At 38.1% G+C, this 15,828-nt stretch overlaps 2 protein-coding genes across 8 annotated transcripts in view; one reads left to right on the top strand and one right to left on the bottom strand.

Annotated features, from left to right (window-relative positions):
- Nucleotides 1-13,223, bottom strand: part of su(f) (cleavage stimulation factor subunit su(f)) — a 77,203-nt gene extending 63,980 nt beyond the window's left edge. Inside the window, exons 1-3 of the mRNA XM_076210554.1 lie at nt 13,094-13,223; nt 1,154-1,345; nt 154-186 (exon numbers count right to left, since the gene is read on the bottom strand). Coding sequence (XP_076066669.1) covers nt 154-186; nt 1,154-1,345; nt 13,094-13,108 — 240 coding nt within the window. The 5' untranslated portion in view covers nt 13,109-13,223. The remainder of the gene's footprint in view (nt 1-153; nt 187-1,153; nt 1,346-13,093) is intronic.
- A 50-nt stretch (nt 13,224-13,273) lies between these two features.
- LOC143040020 (uncharacterized) overlaps nt 13,274-15,828 on the top strand; it is a 29,041-nt gene continuing 26,486 nt past the window's right edge. For 4 of the 7 annotated variants that reach the window (XM_076210561.1, XM_076210559.1, XM_076210555.1 and 1 more), the window contains exons 1-2: nt 13,817-13,843; nt 14,110-14,755. In XM_076210561.1, the coding sequence (XP_076066676.1) occupies nt 13,832-13,843; nt 14,110-14,755 (658 nt within the window). In that variant the 5' untranslated portion in view covers nt 13,817-13,831. Of the gene's footprint in view, nt 13,415-13,487; nt 13,617-13,807; nt 13,922-14,109; nt 14,756-15,828 lie in introns of those variants that run through there. The other 3 variants (XM_076210557.1, XM_076210556.1, XM_076210558.1) reach the window with 3 other exon arrangements.

Below are 15,828 nucleotides of genomic sequence, written 5' to 3'. Positions count from 1 at the left end.
CCCTAAACAACATCTAATAACTAGAAATATTTACTTATTTTTTAAGACAAAACAATTGGGGCTTTCACAACAGTTTTGAGAGAAACAATTTGCAAGTCATCAGACTTTTTATTGTCATAAAATGGGAATAACAGACAATACACTTTAACATACCTTTTCCACTTTTTCAAAATTATAGGCCCTCATCTGTAACAAAAAAAAATCATTATATCAATCCAATGACATAATAAGTATTTAACTACAATACAGCATAATACAACACATTAGTTTTTTCACAATTACTCCCAAAGCTTAAGACTTGTTACACCACATTTGCATGGTACCTTTAATAAATGTATGAAGGAGTGATTGTGCCAACAGCACTGTATGGGGCAGAAACGTGGAACATAAGAGAAGAAGAGAGAAGGAGTTTGAATGTGTTTGAGATGAGGTGTCTGAGAAGTATGGTGGGGGTTACTAGGCTGGATAGAGTGAGAAATGAGGAGGTGAGGAGAACAGGGGTGAAAAAGGAGCTGGGAGATAGGGTTGATGAAAGAATATTAGGATGGTTTGGACACATGGAAAGAATGAGTGAAGAAAGACTAGTAAAAGAGGTATGGAAGGCAGATGTGGAGGGAGTGAACATGAGGGGACGTCCTAGGATGAGGTGGATGGATGGGGTGAAGGGGGCTTTGGGGAAGAGGGGAATGTCTGTTGAGGAAGGAAGGGAGAGGACGGAAGACAGAGGTGAGTGGAGAATGGTTGTATATGGATGATGTTGTGACTGCATGAGGAGGAATGGGCGGGGGGTTGGGGGTGGGGTAGTATGTGTGAGTAAATTTTGACGCAGCCCGAAGGGATTTCTCCCCGTCCTCGCCTTATATGCAAAGGGGGACGGAGAGGGGGGGTCGCCAATTAAATGAAGCGGCCTTGCTGTGGATGTGCTGTGTCTTGCGACACTGCTTCTGACCCAGGGCGGTGGGCAGGGTGCAGGGATGACCCGTCATCCAGGAGGTGCTCAGATGAGAGGAAGGGTGGGAGGGGTGTGGAGTGTATTTAGGGATGAAATGGGTGGGAGTATTTTTATGCCTTTCCCTTTTTGGCTACCTCCCTTGGAAGGGGGAAAAAGCTTTGGTATATGTATGTATGTAATCCTACATGACATAAGCCTTACCTCTTGTTCTATATACATCTTCCAGAATTTCCCCGTCGTGGCAAATATAGAAACAAGACGCTCAAATATTGGCCGTGCTGAATCCACATGCCTATTCTGGGCATCTCGTATGATGACACTCCATGCTTCCATGTCATATTTGTTGTTTTCTGTTGTAGACCAAGCTCTTCGAAGCTTCTCTGTACCAAATTCCTGAAAAAGAGTTAATAAAGGCTATGACATAAACTGGCTCTCAAATATAATTCACATTTCTCTTGTGATAACACTTGCATGAAGCACTATAACTCTGAAAATCAAGAGAACCAAATAATTAAATTTCTGGACTGGACACATGTCCATACTCACTGCCTACTTCTCTCCTAATTTTTCAGATTTAGATGACCATGGAACCAGAATCTGTCCCCTTCTGCCTATGCCTCCACCTTGTACAAGCTGGCAACAGTAAAACAAATCCAGTGACCTACACACATCTTAATGCTCAGACCTCTGGTTCTGTCGATGTATGTGCACCTAAGGAGGGCTAAGGCCTTCTTTGTGACATCTTAAAAGTTTCCTGCACTTGTACTTCATTCTGGAAGTGAAATAATTTGCCACGGGTATTTCAGGGGTGACATCAGTCAATCTACTGTTCCAGTTCTATTTTTTTTTTTTTTTTAGAAGACAACCTCCCAACCCTAACAGGAATAGACCTCAGCCACCAGTTTAACCTTTGGGTTGTGAAGAGAGTTTGTGCTGCTGCCCAGGTGTGAATGTAGGACAGTGTAGCATAGATTGTGTATCTTCTATGTGGTTGTTGCATCAGAAATCAACCTAGCAGAGAAATCACTCCCAAAACAAGCAAGGATAGCTCTTGAACACCTATGTTCAGGTTACTGACCTACATTAAAACTGCGTGTACAAAGAGCTGGCATGGTAACAGACAATAATTGCCCCAGATATATCCATGCAACCACCAACCAAAAGACACAAGAATACCTTATACTAATCTGGCCTACAATCAAACCTTTTCTAAACAGCAACAAAAGCTCTTCACTGTGTGACTGGATGAACTGGTGGCTCAGGACAATTTCTAAGACCATTTAGAATTTGTAGCCTCCAGTATTAGATTCAGAATTAAAACTGATATGCTCTTAATAGACTCTCAGGTCCTGCTGCAAAAGTGTTGTCTTGCTGCATTACCTTTGATCCAAGCAATGGGATGCGTGTAGGAAGTGTATGCTTTAACTCAGCCATGCCCTAAGGGGGGCAAATGCATGTATGCATGCTCCCAATTAATGAAATTAGGTTAGACTATCTAGCTTGGTTTTTGGGTAGAGCCATGAGAAAATAAAAATGCAGTTTCTACACTATTTCTCCCTAAACCTTAATTCATTTGTGGCATGAAAACACCATACAATTCATTAATATTTCTACAAAATAGAAGAAGAAAAAAAAAAAAAAAATCCTACAGCTACCCCATGAGCATTTTTATAGAGGTGGTATAAAGGATGCCAGCAACTCATGCACTGACCAAATCACCTTGACAAGGTTGTGATAAGGTATGTTGGGGTCAAACAATGAAATTCAAAAGAACACAACTATTAAGTATGTCAAAGATAATTACAAGGTGTTCCCTAATAGAATGGGAAACATGTGGTCATTATTTTAAAATTCAAATATTGTTAGGGGTAAAACATTTGAACCCTTATTCAATTCCACTGTAACATTTCTTATACTGCCCTAATATTTCTTCCTTGACTTAAGGGCCAATCTGGTGGGCAAAGACAGAAGATACTGAGCACCTCATCTTACATGGTCTCAAACTATTCCAACACAACAGCACACTATTTCTTCTTTGAGTGACTTATGGGTTTTCAGAAAGGATCACCATGACAACAAACCCTGTGAAAACCATCACTAGCACACACTCTGAGAATCAAAAAGAAACTCTAATGACCATCTATAAACAGTTCATAAGAACCACCCAACAATACACTTTCACAGCATGGTTTCAACAATCAGCTAATCAAACAAACAACTTGTAAATACTATATACAGGATGAACCACAACCACCTGCACTTGGAAACCAAAATCCCTCCAACAGAACCTCATCTGAAAATGAGAAACACGATTCTACACCAAAACCCTGAATATCACACACCCTTCACTCTACAGCTCGAGAGAGAGAGAGAGAGAGAGAGAGAGAGAGAGAGAGAGAGAGAGAGAGAGAGAGAGAGAGAGAGAGAGAGAGAGAGAGAAAGAAAAGAGAGAGAAAGAAAAGAGAGAGAGAGAGAGAGAGAGAGAGAGAGAGAAAAAAGACACACACAGACAGAGTAGCAGCATACTAACCAAACATCTACCACAACCTACCACCCAAGCCACACAAAACATATTGACAACCAAATAACTAATCAAATTCTTCAATAAAGACTAAACTCAATATTACCCCTTGATACAAGTTCCACAGAGAAAATCCTGCCACACTTCACAAGAATTACACTTGCACAACTGTACACAGAGCACCATCCATCATTAAGATGATAACAATACAGAATGGGCCTGGCCACTGATTCAAATTGCTCCAGATGCAACCACATCAAAGACACACACACCTCATACTATAGTATGATAATTTGAGATTAAGGTGATGTATTCCCTGCTGGAACCATACATGAACCTCAGCTAGGAATAATATTTGTCTTATTGCATTGCTTCTAATCCAGGCAGTGTGTAGGGGACTGGGATGAACCCTTCATCCACAAGAGCTAAGATGAAAGAAAAGTGGGTGACGGATGGCAGTGGAACTGGTGGGGTGGGTGCATGCCTTTGTTGGCTACCTCCCTAATAAGGGTGAAGAAGCCTATTGGCATACAGATAGATGATAACTGCCGAGTATGAAACAGGATCCCACAAACATTGATCTTTTCCTGTACACCGCAATTAGGTGTACAGACACACACACATTTACATGTAGTGGTACTGTAAATGACTGTTAATTCAACAATCTGAGGTTGGTTCCCCACCCAGGGCTGAAAAAGCATCACAGTACTGGAAGTTGGCACCCCAGCTCAGGTGGTCAAGAAGTTGAGTAAGCAAGTGAATGGGTATGCATTAGGTTACAGCATTATCCCTATATCAAGGCATAGGAGCTCTCATCTAGGATGGTAATGGCTGTTAATCATAGGTCCAACAAATGATCCAAGACCATGGCAAATTTCTCTCTATCTTCCACATGACTTGATGGTGTGGTGGCACTGCACTCAACCACTAATTCAGCAATCCAAGTTCAAGTCCAGCCCAGAGCTCAAAATTTCAGCACCATTGCTGTGATCCAACACTTCAATTCTGGTGGACAAGGAATTTAGTGTTTGTATTTACCTAGTTGTATCTTATGGGAAGGGGAGCTATGCTTGTGGTGTCCCATCTTTATATCTTGCAGTATCTAGTTTGCTCTTAAATTTGTGTATGGTTTTTGCACACTATTGTTTTGTCCAGTTTATTCCAGATGTCTACCACTGTGTGGAAAACTGTTTTTTTTCAGGTCTCTTCTATAACTATCCTTTTTAAGTTTCTTTTCATGTGCTCTTGTGTTTCATTCCAATTTAGTAAGTCCTCTCTATCAAGGACTTCCATGCCTTTCATGATTCTATAGATGGTCAGTAGGTTGCCTCTCTTTGTTCCAAAGTCAGTAATTTCAGTTTAGCCAGTCTCTCCTCATATGACATGTTTGAAAGTGCTGGGGCCATTTTCATGGTTCTCTGGATTCTTTCAATTTTCTTTATATTCTTTTTGGTACTGGGTGACCAGTGTTGCAGCATACTCCAGTCTTGGTCTTGTTAGTGTGACTAATATTTTTTTAACCATTTCTTCGTCTAATTAGGTAAAAGCCACTTTTATTGATCTTAGCAAGTTGTTGGATTCTCCGACAATTTTGTTTATTTGCTTATCAGGGGACAAGTCATTTGAGGTAATTACTCCCAGGTCTTTTTCAGATCCCACTTTCTTCACTTCCTTTGTTCCAATTGCATATGGTCCTGACTTTTTTTTTTTTTCTTTTTTTTCTTTTTCTGAACTCCTTTCCAAACCTTGTTTAGGTCTCTCTGTTGTGATTCACAGTCCATTTCTATTTTCACTTTCCTCAACAATTTAGTATCCTCTGCAAAGAAGTTCATGTAACATTCCACATCTTCATCCATGTCATTCATATAAATAGCCAACATTATTGGAGCCAACACTGATCCCTGTGGAACTCAACTAATCACCTCCTCACAACCTGAACACTTTTCTCTGAGCACTATTCTCATTTTTCTACTATGCAGGAAATCCTCCATGCAGTTTAGTAGGTTCCCTTGTATCCCTCCTATGTTTTCCAATTAAAAAAAAAGTGTGGTACTTCATCAAAGGCTTTTTATAAATCTAAGAAAGCAAAAACAGCCCATCCACCCTATCTTGTATTATATCTATTAGTCTTGAGTAGAGATAAAATTTGTAGCACATGATCTTCCCTATCCGAATCCAAATTGTCTTGAGTTTATCGTATTGTTTTCTTCCAGGTGCTTTACCCATCTATTCTTGATAATTTTCTAACAAATTTTGGCTAGTGCTAGTGAAGGAGACTGGTCTGTAATTGGTTGATTCTTCCTCATTTCCTCCTTTATATATTGGTATAATGTTGGTGTTTGTCCAGTTCTTTGGTATTTTGAGTGAGGAACTTATTATGTTGTATATTTTGTCCATTAGTTCTTCTTTGCATTCTTTTAGTATCCAATTTGCAATTCCATCTGGGCTGTGTGATTTCCTAATGTCAAGGTTTGTTAATTGATCCATTCTTTTCTTTTTGTGTTATTGTTATTTCCCTCATGGGAGGAGATCGCACTTCACTTCCTTCATCCCAATGCTGTACTTTTTCTTTAGCAAAAGGCGACTTGAAGTGATTGATCATGACTTTGGCCATTTCTAGATCTTCTGTGTATTCTCTATTTCTGTGGCATAGTTTCACCATTTCCTGTTTATCTTTAAGTTTACCATTCACATATCTTTAGAATAATTTGGGTTGATCTTTACATTTATCTATGATGTCTTTTTCATAGTTTCTTTTTTCCTCTTTGTGCACTTTTACATATTCATTTTTATGGTTGATATATATTTGCCATTTTTCATGTTTTTTATCTTCTCTCCATCTTTTCCAAGCTTTATCTCTTCTTTCACCTCACTGCATCTTCTGTTGAACCAGCATTTAATGTACACCTTTTCTTGTTTCTGTCTTGGTACGTATTTATTCACTCCATTATAGATTTCCATCAAGATCATCCATTTCTGTTCCAATTTTGTCTCTTCAAAGTAGATTTCTTCCCAATTTGCATTTTGAAAGAATTTCTTAAAAGTTTCCCAATGGCCATTTTGTTGTTCATCAATCTTCCTTTTCTGTATTTTTCACATACATATTTCTTCCTTCAGTTCAGCCTCAATTAGTATGTGGTCACTTTTTCCATATGGTGTCTTGTATTCAATTTTATCAACAATTTCGGGTTCTGTTGTAAATATTAACCCCTTCCATACAGTGCCGCATACGTAGGCGGCATGAGGAGCAAGTGGATACACGAGGCTGCCATATCGGCGTCTTGATTATATTTATTGTAGTTGCCCCTGCGTAATGACATACTCTCTAAACTGTCTTCATCACATTTTCTATGGTTATCAAAATTCACGGGTGAGAGAGAGAACGATCGATATAAGCGGTGACTATATTTTATGATGCGAGTATTATTACGATACATCGTACGTTTGGCAGCTAATGCTGCCCGCGAGATTTTGGCCAGTACTGAAGAGGTTAAATCTAGTCTCGATGGTTCTTCATTACTTCTGTATCCGATATTATTTCACTTACCCATTGTGTCATTGTATGTTCTATGGTCATGTCAAGTAATACATTTCCTCATAGATCCTCTCCACCTTTCACTGTCATCTCTTCCCAACATGTTTATTTGCAGTTGGATTCTCCCATAAGTACCAGGTTACCTCTATCCTTCAGTATCTCATTTAACGAATACCTTACATCATCTAACACTTTTGAATCCCCTCTTTCCAAGGGACTGATTTTGGGGGACACATAGATCACCACAAACTTTCTATTTTTCATGTCACTGTCTTCAACTTTTATCATGATCATTTCCACACCATTTTTACCCTCAGTAACCTTCATCACATTTAATTTTTTCTTGGCCAAGAAAATCATTCCTCCGCCCTGTTTCTTATTTCTATTTTTAATCCAATAATTGTATAACCCATGCCCAACCCTATTAGGTGGTAGTGGACCCCTTAATTTTGTTTCCACAATTCAATTCCTATTATGTCTGGTTTTTCATTCAAGCCTGAGAGTAATCTATGTTAGTATAGGCCACTTTTTTTTCTTTCTCCATCCAGTTTTCTGTTTCTTTTGTTTTGATTACCTTGATGTACCATATTCTCAGCCTCATGTTTATGACCCTCTAATAGAACTACTTGCTTTCGGTTTCCGTTCTCTTTGCATTTTTTCCCTTGGCTTTACCTCGTAGTGTCTTCTCTGTATTTCCTCAACATTCATTTCTCTTTTTATCCATATATTGTTGTAATGTTGACTCTTTGCTAACTTGCCTGCTTTTGCTAATACGTCTTCTACTACCATATGTGGCCTTAGTTTTATCTTTAGGGGTCAATTTCTTTCTTCAGAATACGGTCCCATTCTATACACTTCTGTATCTTTCTCTACTTACTGGTTGCCATGTATATGTGCGTGTCTGTTTACCTAATTGCAATATACAGGAAAGGAGCAATGCTCACTGGGTCCTGTCTCCTATTCTCTAATTTTCTAATATACCTAGACTCAAATTCATCTACAATTCCAATTTAATCTATATCTTTGATATCCAATTATCACATTTAGATATGAACTCATGTACTGTTTGAGCTTGGGCTATATCATATAAGCTGTTCCACGTATTCATCGATCTTTATGGAAAACTATTTCTTCACATCCTTTTCACATGTGGTCTTTCTTAATTTATTTCCATGAACTCTTGAAGCCTTTCCATCTAAAATCAAGAGATCTCCTCTATAAATGCAATCCCGTTCATAACCTGAACACTAATCATATCACCTCTTTCTCTTTGATCTTTCAAAGCTGGTAGACCCAGTATTTTTAGTCTTTCCTTATATGGTTTATCTGCCAGGTTGGGGACCTGTTTGGTTGCTGCCCTTTGTATTCTCTTAATCTTGTTTATATCCTTCACTCTGTGTGGGGACCACACTACTGACGCACATTCCAATCTTGGATGTATTGTGGTTTCCATGATTTTTTTTTTGTCATCTGTGCATGTGTGTGAGTAAGGTCACAGCATCACCTATAGGTCAGGTCATATATGAGCTGTGAGTTCTCACATGAAGGGGTAATGGCTGTTATTGACAAGCCAAACATGTGATATAAGACCATGGTGAATCACAAATATTTTCTAAAGATCTGGGAGCAATGGTCACGGACACCTTGCCATCTGTCAAACATATAAGTAGCTTTTCACTACATGGATGAGATGGGTAAAAATAAAAATGTTTGATCATTTGATTTAATGTCACAAACTCCCCCCTATTGGGAAGCTACGATGGTGCCCCTTACAGTGGACTTTGTAATGTGGAATTGAATGAATGATGCCCTTAGTTCAACTTGCCCCAAGCAGGATTCGAATTGTCATTATCTTAACCTCCGCCACAAGTAATGACGCCCTAACACGCTTGGCCAGTGAGCATCCAAAAATAGAAATAAATAAAATAAAATGACAGACTACCTCACATGCCCTCGATTAGATAATGTATCAGTTGTCTCCACATAAAGTGGATATAAACAAGACTGAGAGAATGCTGGGGCAGGGTTAAATCAGCTACTGCTACCAAGCACCGATATGATGTCATAATATTGATGCAAAAAATATACAAAATACTTTGACAGTGGGCAAGATGAAACCCCACAAATATAAACTGTACTAATATCTGTTTTGACAGATATAGCCATAACAATTGACTTTTGCAACTTCTTAATTGAGGGTGGGCTGAGACTATATTGGAGGGGCCGGATGATAATTCTGGGATCCGCCATGGGTCAATTTGGTTTTTGTGGGCCGAATTGCCCTGTGTTCAAAATTATTCCACTCCAACGAAACTGAAATACCGAGGGCTAGCCAACATCTTCTTATAAGTGAAAGACCTTGATTAATGAGCTCAGCTGGGGAAAATAGGTCTCAACTCTAAACAAATATGAAGCATATCACCACATATACCTTGCAAATTCTATAAGGTACACTGCTGAATCTTTCAATTATACTACAGTCCCACAAAAGTGCCAAAGGATTTCATTAACCTTTGCACACACAAAAATTCTGCAAGTGTCCTGCACCGCCAACAATGGGCAATGGGGCTCAAGAGTCAAGTGTTCCACTGTTTACCAGAGAACATAAGGGACATTGCAGCTAAAAAGTAGATATACTTAGCAATAAACTGGATGGATTTCTATTCAAAATACCTGAGGAACCATTGATTATAGGGTGTACAGCCCAATATAAAGCTCAAATTCAATCCCTGATCAAATGGATCCGTGACATAGAGACCACATTTGGTTCTATTAGATACGGGCGCATCCGCTCGTGGTGCCACAATCGCACATGTACTGTTTACAATGCAATCTTTTGCGGCCCACTTAAATAAGTATGCCTTCGTTCAGCGCATCCACAGAGTATTCAAATTATATTGTTGTTGTGCAAGTGTATGCCCAATTCTTGAAATACAAACAAATTTTCACCGATTTAAAGATTAGTTTGGTTATCAACCTCGGCAAATAGTTTTCCGAGTAAAAATATTAAGGTAATACACCATTAAACAATATTTTAACCTAAACAAACATATTTTTCAACCTATTTTCTCCCGGAAACGAGAAGCTTAAGATCGTTGATTAATTGATATTTGAGCTTAATGGCAATACATGTAGGCATATGGTCACGCGCAAAACCATGCGCAGCGCTGCTATCGCCATCTTTTGAGCCCCGTTGGATTTTGATTTTTGTTTGGCTTAGTTTGAATGCTTGGATCGTTCAGCACATTCGCACGGTATTAAAATTATCTTGTTGTTAAACAAGTTTATGTCAAGTTCTTCAAAACTTTACTAATTCTTTCCGATTTCAACGCAATTTTTGATATTAGCCTAGGCAAATTAGTTTTCCGAGTAAAAGTGTAAAGGCAAGAAACTAAATCATATAATATTTAATGTAAAAATGTTGTTTATTAGCCTCTATTCTACCGGATATGAGCAACTTTGAAATCGTTGGTAATATAGCAGTTGTGCAATCTAAGTTTCTTGAGGCTTAGATGCCTATTCAACATATTGCCATGGCAACGTGATAGGTGTCAGTAAGAACGGTGTAAGAGGAAAGTCCTGCATAGTTTTGGACATGCTCAGGATATTTTTTTACCCATAAAACCTTTACATGCCAAGTTGCATGTCAGTTGGGCCAGTGGTTTGGATTTTATTATTTATAATTTGACAACAGTTGCCATGGCAACATGATAGATGTTAGTAAGAACAGTATAAAAGGAAGGTCCTGCATTGTTTTTGATATGCTCAAGTGATTTGTTGACCCATAAAACCTTCACATGTCAAGTTGCATGTCAGTTGTGCCAGGGGTTTGGATTTTATTATTTCTAAATTGACAACAGTTGCCATGGCAACATGATAGGTGTTAGTAAGAGCAGTATAAAAGGAAGGTCCTGCATTGTTTTTGACATGCTCAGGAGATTTGTTGACCCATAAAACCTTCACATGTCAAGTTGCATGTCAGTTGTGCCAGTGGTTTGGATTTTATTATTTCTAAATTGACAACAGTTGCCATGGCAACATGATAGGTGTTAGTAAGAATGGTATAAGAAGGTCCTGCAATGTTAATGACATCCTCAGGTGATCCGTTGACCCATAAAAGCTTCACATGCAAAGTTGCATGTCAATTGGGCCAGAGGTTTGGATTTTATTATTTCTAAATTGACAGCAGTTGCCATGCCAACATGATAGGTGTTAGTAAGAATGGTATAAGAAGGTCCTGCAATGTTATTGACATGCTCAGGTGATTTGTTAACCCATAAAACCTTCACATACCAAGTTGCATGTCAATTGGGCCAGAGGTTTGGATTTTATATTATTTCTAATTTGACAACAGTTGCCATGGCAACATGATAGGTGTTAGTAAGAATGGTATAAGAAGAAGGTCCTGCAATGTTAATGACATGCTCAGGTGATTTGTTAACCCATAAAACCTTCACATGAAAAGTTGCATGTCAATTGGGCCAGCGGTTTGGATTTTATTGTTTCTATATTGACAACAGTTGCCATGGCAACATGATAGGTGTTAGTAAGAATGGTACAAGAAAAAGGTCCTGCAATGTTAATGACATGCTCAGGTGATTTGTTAACCCATAAAACCTTCACATGGCAAGTTGCATGTCAATTGGGCCAGCGGTTTGGATTTTATAGATTATTTCTAAATTGACAACAGTTGCCATGGCAACATGATAGGTGTTAGTAAGAATGGTATAAGAAGAAGGCCCTGCAAGGTGATTTGTTGACCCATAAAACCTTCACATGCCAAGTTGCATGTCAACTGGGCCAGCGGTTTGGATTTTATTGATTATTTCTTAATTGACAACAGTTGCCATGGCAACATGATAGGTGTTAGTGAGAATGGTATAAGAAGAAGGTCCTGCAATGTTAATGACATGCTCAGGTGATTTGTTAACCCATAAAACCTTCACATGCCAAGTTGCATGTCAATTGGGCCAGTGGTTTGGATTTCATTGATGATAATCTGAAAATTGACAACTTCATGGTTGCCATGAAAAGGCAAATATGGTATGATGGAGATGTCTCACATTGTTTTTGACATGCTCATGCGATTTGTTGATCCATAAAACCCAAGTATTCCGAATTTTAATAAAATTGGACCAGTGGTTTAGAGTTAATGTGTATCTCTTTACCGAAATCTTTACAAATTACTACCCTTAATTCTAACATTTTGTTATGCTAAAGTCTAGCCAAAAATGCAGGCTAAAAAAATAATTCAAAAAATCATATCTCCCTTATTTTTTCAAGCTATTTCAAAAATTTAAAAAGCATTTTGTTTCTAATAAAGTTGTCCTTCATATGCAATAATAATTTAAGGGTTAATTTTTTATTTTTATTTTGTGGACGTCACTAGTTCTATCGACTATTCCAGTATTCCACATTTTTCACTTTCATATTTTGCATTTGAAAGAGCTATTTTTTTCAATGCAAGTTTCACATTGAATATCTGTGTTACTGTGATTCTTGAATTTTACCACCATATTTTCTGGTACAACAGTGATGCACCCTATGCTAAGGCATACCACAAGTACTGTATACTTGGGTTACTAATGGGTATCAATCTTGAATTACCAAAAAAATAATGTGTATTGACTGACATGAGGTCAATTGAAAACAGAAAACACACTTGGGGATGAATTCTGTTCAATCGAGTAAAAGTATTAAAATTTAGCACACAAAAATGTAGATTCAAACATTATTATCATATGATGATATGATTATGATCATTAAGACATGATAATGATGATTATGAAACTTGAAATTGTAAACAAGGCATACTGATATTAGGACAATGAAAATAAGAAATTGTACATGGCCCGCCTGGGCAGGAGGTTATTTCGATCCTTGTAATAGGACGAGATATTAAAATTCAGAAAGTAATTTGTGAATACTGATCATTTCACACGTCCGCTTGTGGTCTACACCGATAGGTTTCCGCCACAACATTACGGCGTCATTGGAAAAACATATGCTTGCACACATGAATTAATATTTCGTAATTAAAGGTTTATAATTCCTTGGATATCCATAGTGAAACTACTTAACATACCGGTTTTTCTTCCATATTGGCGTTTTCCTCAGGCTTTCTTCCTATATTATTAATTCCTCATAGTCCTTCTCAATCACCACAGCGCCAACAACTATAGTTGCTTATCAATTGAGCTACATAATATATTATTAAATAATATTGTAATTTTTCAACAAGGCAACGTATTAGAAATAAAGTAATACAAACCCAAGATCCAGTGTTGTATCATACTTTGTCATCACGATAAAATGTTTTCAATATAAATTCCTATTTAAGTGCTGATTTGATTATATGAAGTAGCTTGTAATTTTCCACAGACTCACTAACTTCGACACTGAAAATGTAAGTCATGAAACAATATATAAGTATTCATTACATTAGATAGGTCTATAACTACTAAGAGTGAAATATTATTAGTTAATTTTTGTATGACACTAACTCCAAGGCAGTAAGAGTCCGAGTCTGTGATACTTCTGAAAGTAGACTTGCCCTGAAATCGATTCAGTACGTAGAGGGTGGGTAGGAAAACTTGGATAGAGAACAGGTAAATTAAAGTTTACAGTAAAGTAGTACCATTCACATTTATGGTATTAGTCAGTTTTACATACACCGAACTTCATTAGAGTTTTGAAATGTAGATTGGTAAAGATATATGCCGGCGAGTTATATCAGGACTCACTGTAGGGGAGCGTCTGCCACGTACGGGAGGAGGAATGTATCTTGGGCAGATAAGAAAATACATTGATAGGATGAGAATTTATGAAAATTCAAGTTAGAAGTACTTGATTAAGTTGCATCTATCATAAGTTAATGTAGATAGACATAATCCAAACCCAAACGCAATTTAAGGTAGAAAATATTAAGATAACAGGTGTATGGAAAAGAAATTGCCATTCAGTATTCGGTCTGTAATCTTCAATTTGCTAATATTAAGACCCGGAAGAACTAGAGAGTATCGTAGCCTAGGGTACTTCGTGATTAGATGGCGTAGTTAGTGTTGGCTTATGTGTTTGAAATTTTGTTTATGTATTTTACAGATATCGACCATACCATTGTACAAAATGTCCAGTGATTCAGAAGATGACAATATGGATGCCAGAGCAGATGATAGAGATGGTAGTGATAATGATAGAAAATTCAGATCAAGGTCACCGTCAGCAACGTCTTCACGTTCAAGCTCAAACTCTCGAAGACTTAATGACTCGCCAATGGAAGAAATACGAAGATCACGTTCTGTCTCCAGGTCAGGAAGTGAAGAGAAAGGAAAATATGAAAATGCAGTTAAATCAAGGGAAAATGGTAACATGAAAGAAGACTTGGCTGAAGAAGAAAAAGTTAGCAAAAAGGAGGAAGAAGAGCGAAGGTCTCGCAGTCGAGGGAGTCCTATGCCTAGTGAGAAGGACAGAGACAGTCGGAGTCCCAGTAAAGAATCTGGCAGCAAGAGAAAGCGTAGCGGATCAAGAAATAAGGAGGTTCGTAGGTCAAAAACTCCAACGAAGAAAAAGAGGCGACGGTCTAGGTCGAGGTCAAGGAGTCCAAGGAGAAGATCACGAAGGTCAAGGTCCAGAAGCAGGAAAAGGTCTCGCAGTCGTAGTCCTAGAAGAAGATCGAGGAGTCGACGTCGATCACGCAGTCGAAGTGGAACACCTATTGATGGTGCTAGGCTGCATGTTGCAGAACTAGGTGAGTTGATGTTAGAAATTCCTAATATATGTTGCTTGGCATGACTAATTATGGTTAGAAGTGATATGTATTGATCATTCCGCCTAAGTTCTGTATAGCACGAGACCCATGGCCATTAGCTTTGTCGGCAAGTCACTCTGGGAGCCCGTTTTGTGTTGTCTGAATAGAAATAGTGTTGGACTGCATTGTGATGTGTTATTTGTCTTCTGTGTGGCAATAGGTATCATACCAGGCCAATTCTGTGGTAGTACTGTTTTAAGGCAGGACCTGAGCATAGGCATAGTGTAGTTCTTGTTTTGTCATGAGAAAACTTTCTCTACTGAATTGATTCCTGAAGAATTTTCCAAACTTTTGATTGCCTTCAACTGTCATCCTCCAATCCCATATATATCTGCATCTCATCCCACAAAGCAGTCAACATTCATATTCCTGCCCCAAATCTTTAGAAAAGCCCCAAAAAACATCCTAACCTTTTGCAATAAAATTCCCAAATATCTTATGAATAAATGGATCCACACATCCACTTTTTGTAAAACCATATTATTTTTCCCCCCAATTACTCCGACACCCATCCTAATCCTGTCAGTACCCTTCCACATGCCTTTCCAGTTAAACTTAACCTCTTTTGTACAAGTCAAATTCACGCACATATCATCAGCTGCCTGATGTACAATGATTTGATGAAGCGTCATGATATTCACATTATAGAATATAAAGTTATAGCTGTGTTACTCATTCTCTATTATCTTTAATATTACTAACCACAAAAAATACAATCAAGCCTGTTCACTGAACACAGGGGTCACTCAGCTACAACTACAAAATCAATATAATCAAGACACCAATGCTGGCATCCTTGTACATGCACGCACCTCATGATGCTGACACCGGCATCATTGTATGGAAGGGGTTAAGACAGATTCCTCTAAAGCAACAACAGTAGAATCTTGATATGACTGGATAATTTAGCCAACCCCTCATAATTGAATTTAATTTTTTGTTAAATGAAGTGTCTAAAGTATACCCCAATTAAAAATAATTTTTTCTGTTATTGAGTGACTCGTGTGATTGGG

Source organism: Oratosquilla oratoria, chromosome 27, assembly GCF_046742065.1.
Source record: "Oratosquilla oratoria isolate Oo_2021 chromosome 27, ASM4674206v1, whole genome shotgun sequence".
In the NCBI taxonomy this organism is placed as follows: Eukaryota; Metazoa; Arthropoda; class Malacostraca; order Stomatopoda; family Squillidae; genus Oratosquilla; species Oratosquilla oratoria.
This window is presented reverse-complemented; position numbering and strand designations above follow the sequence as displayed.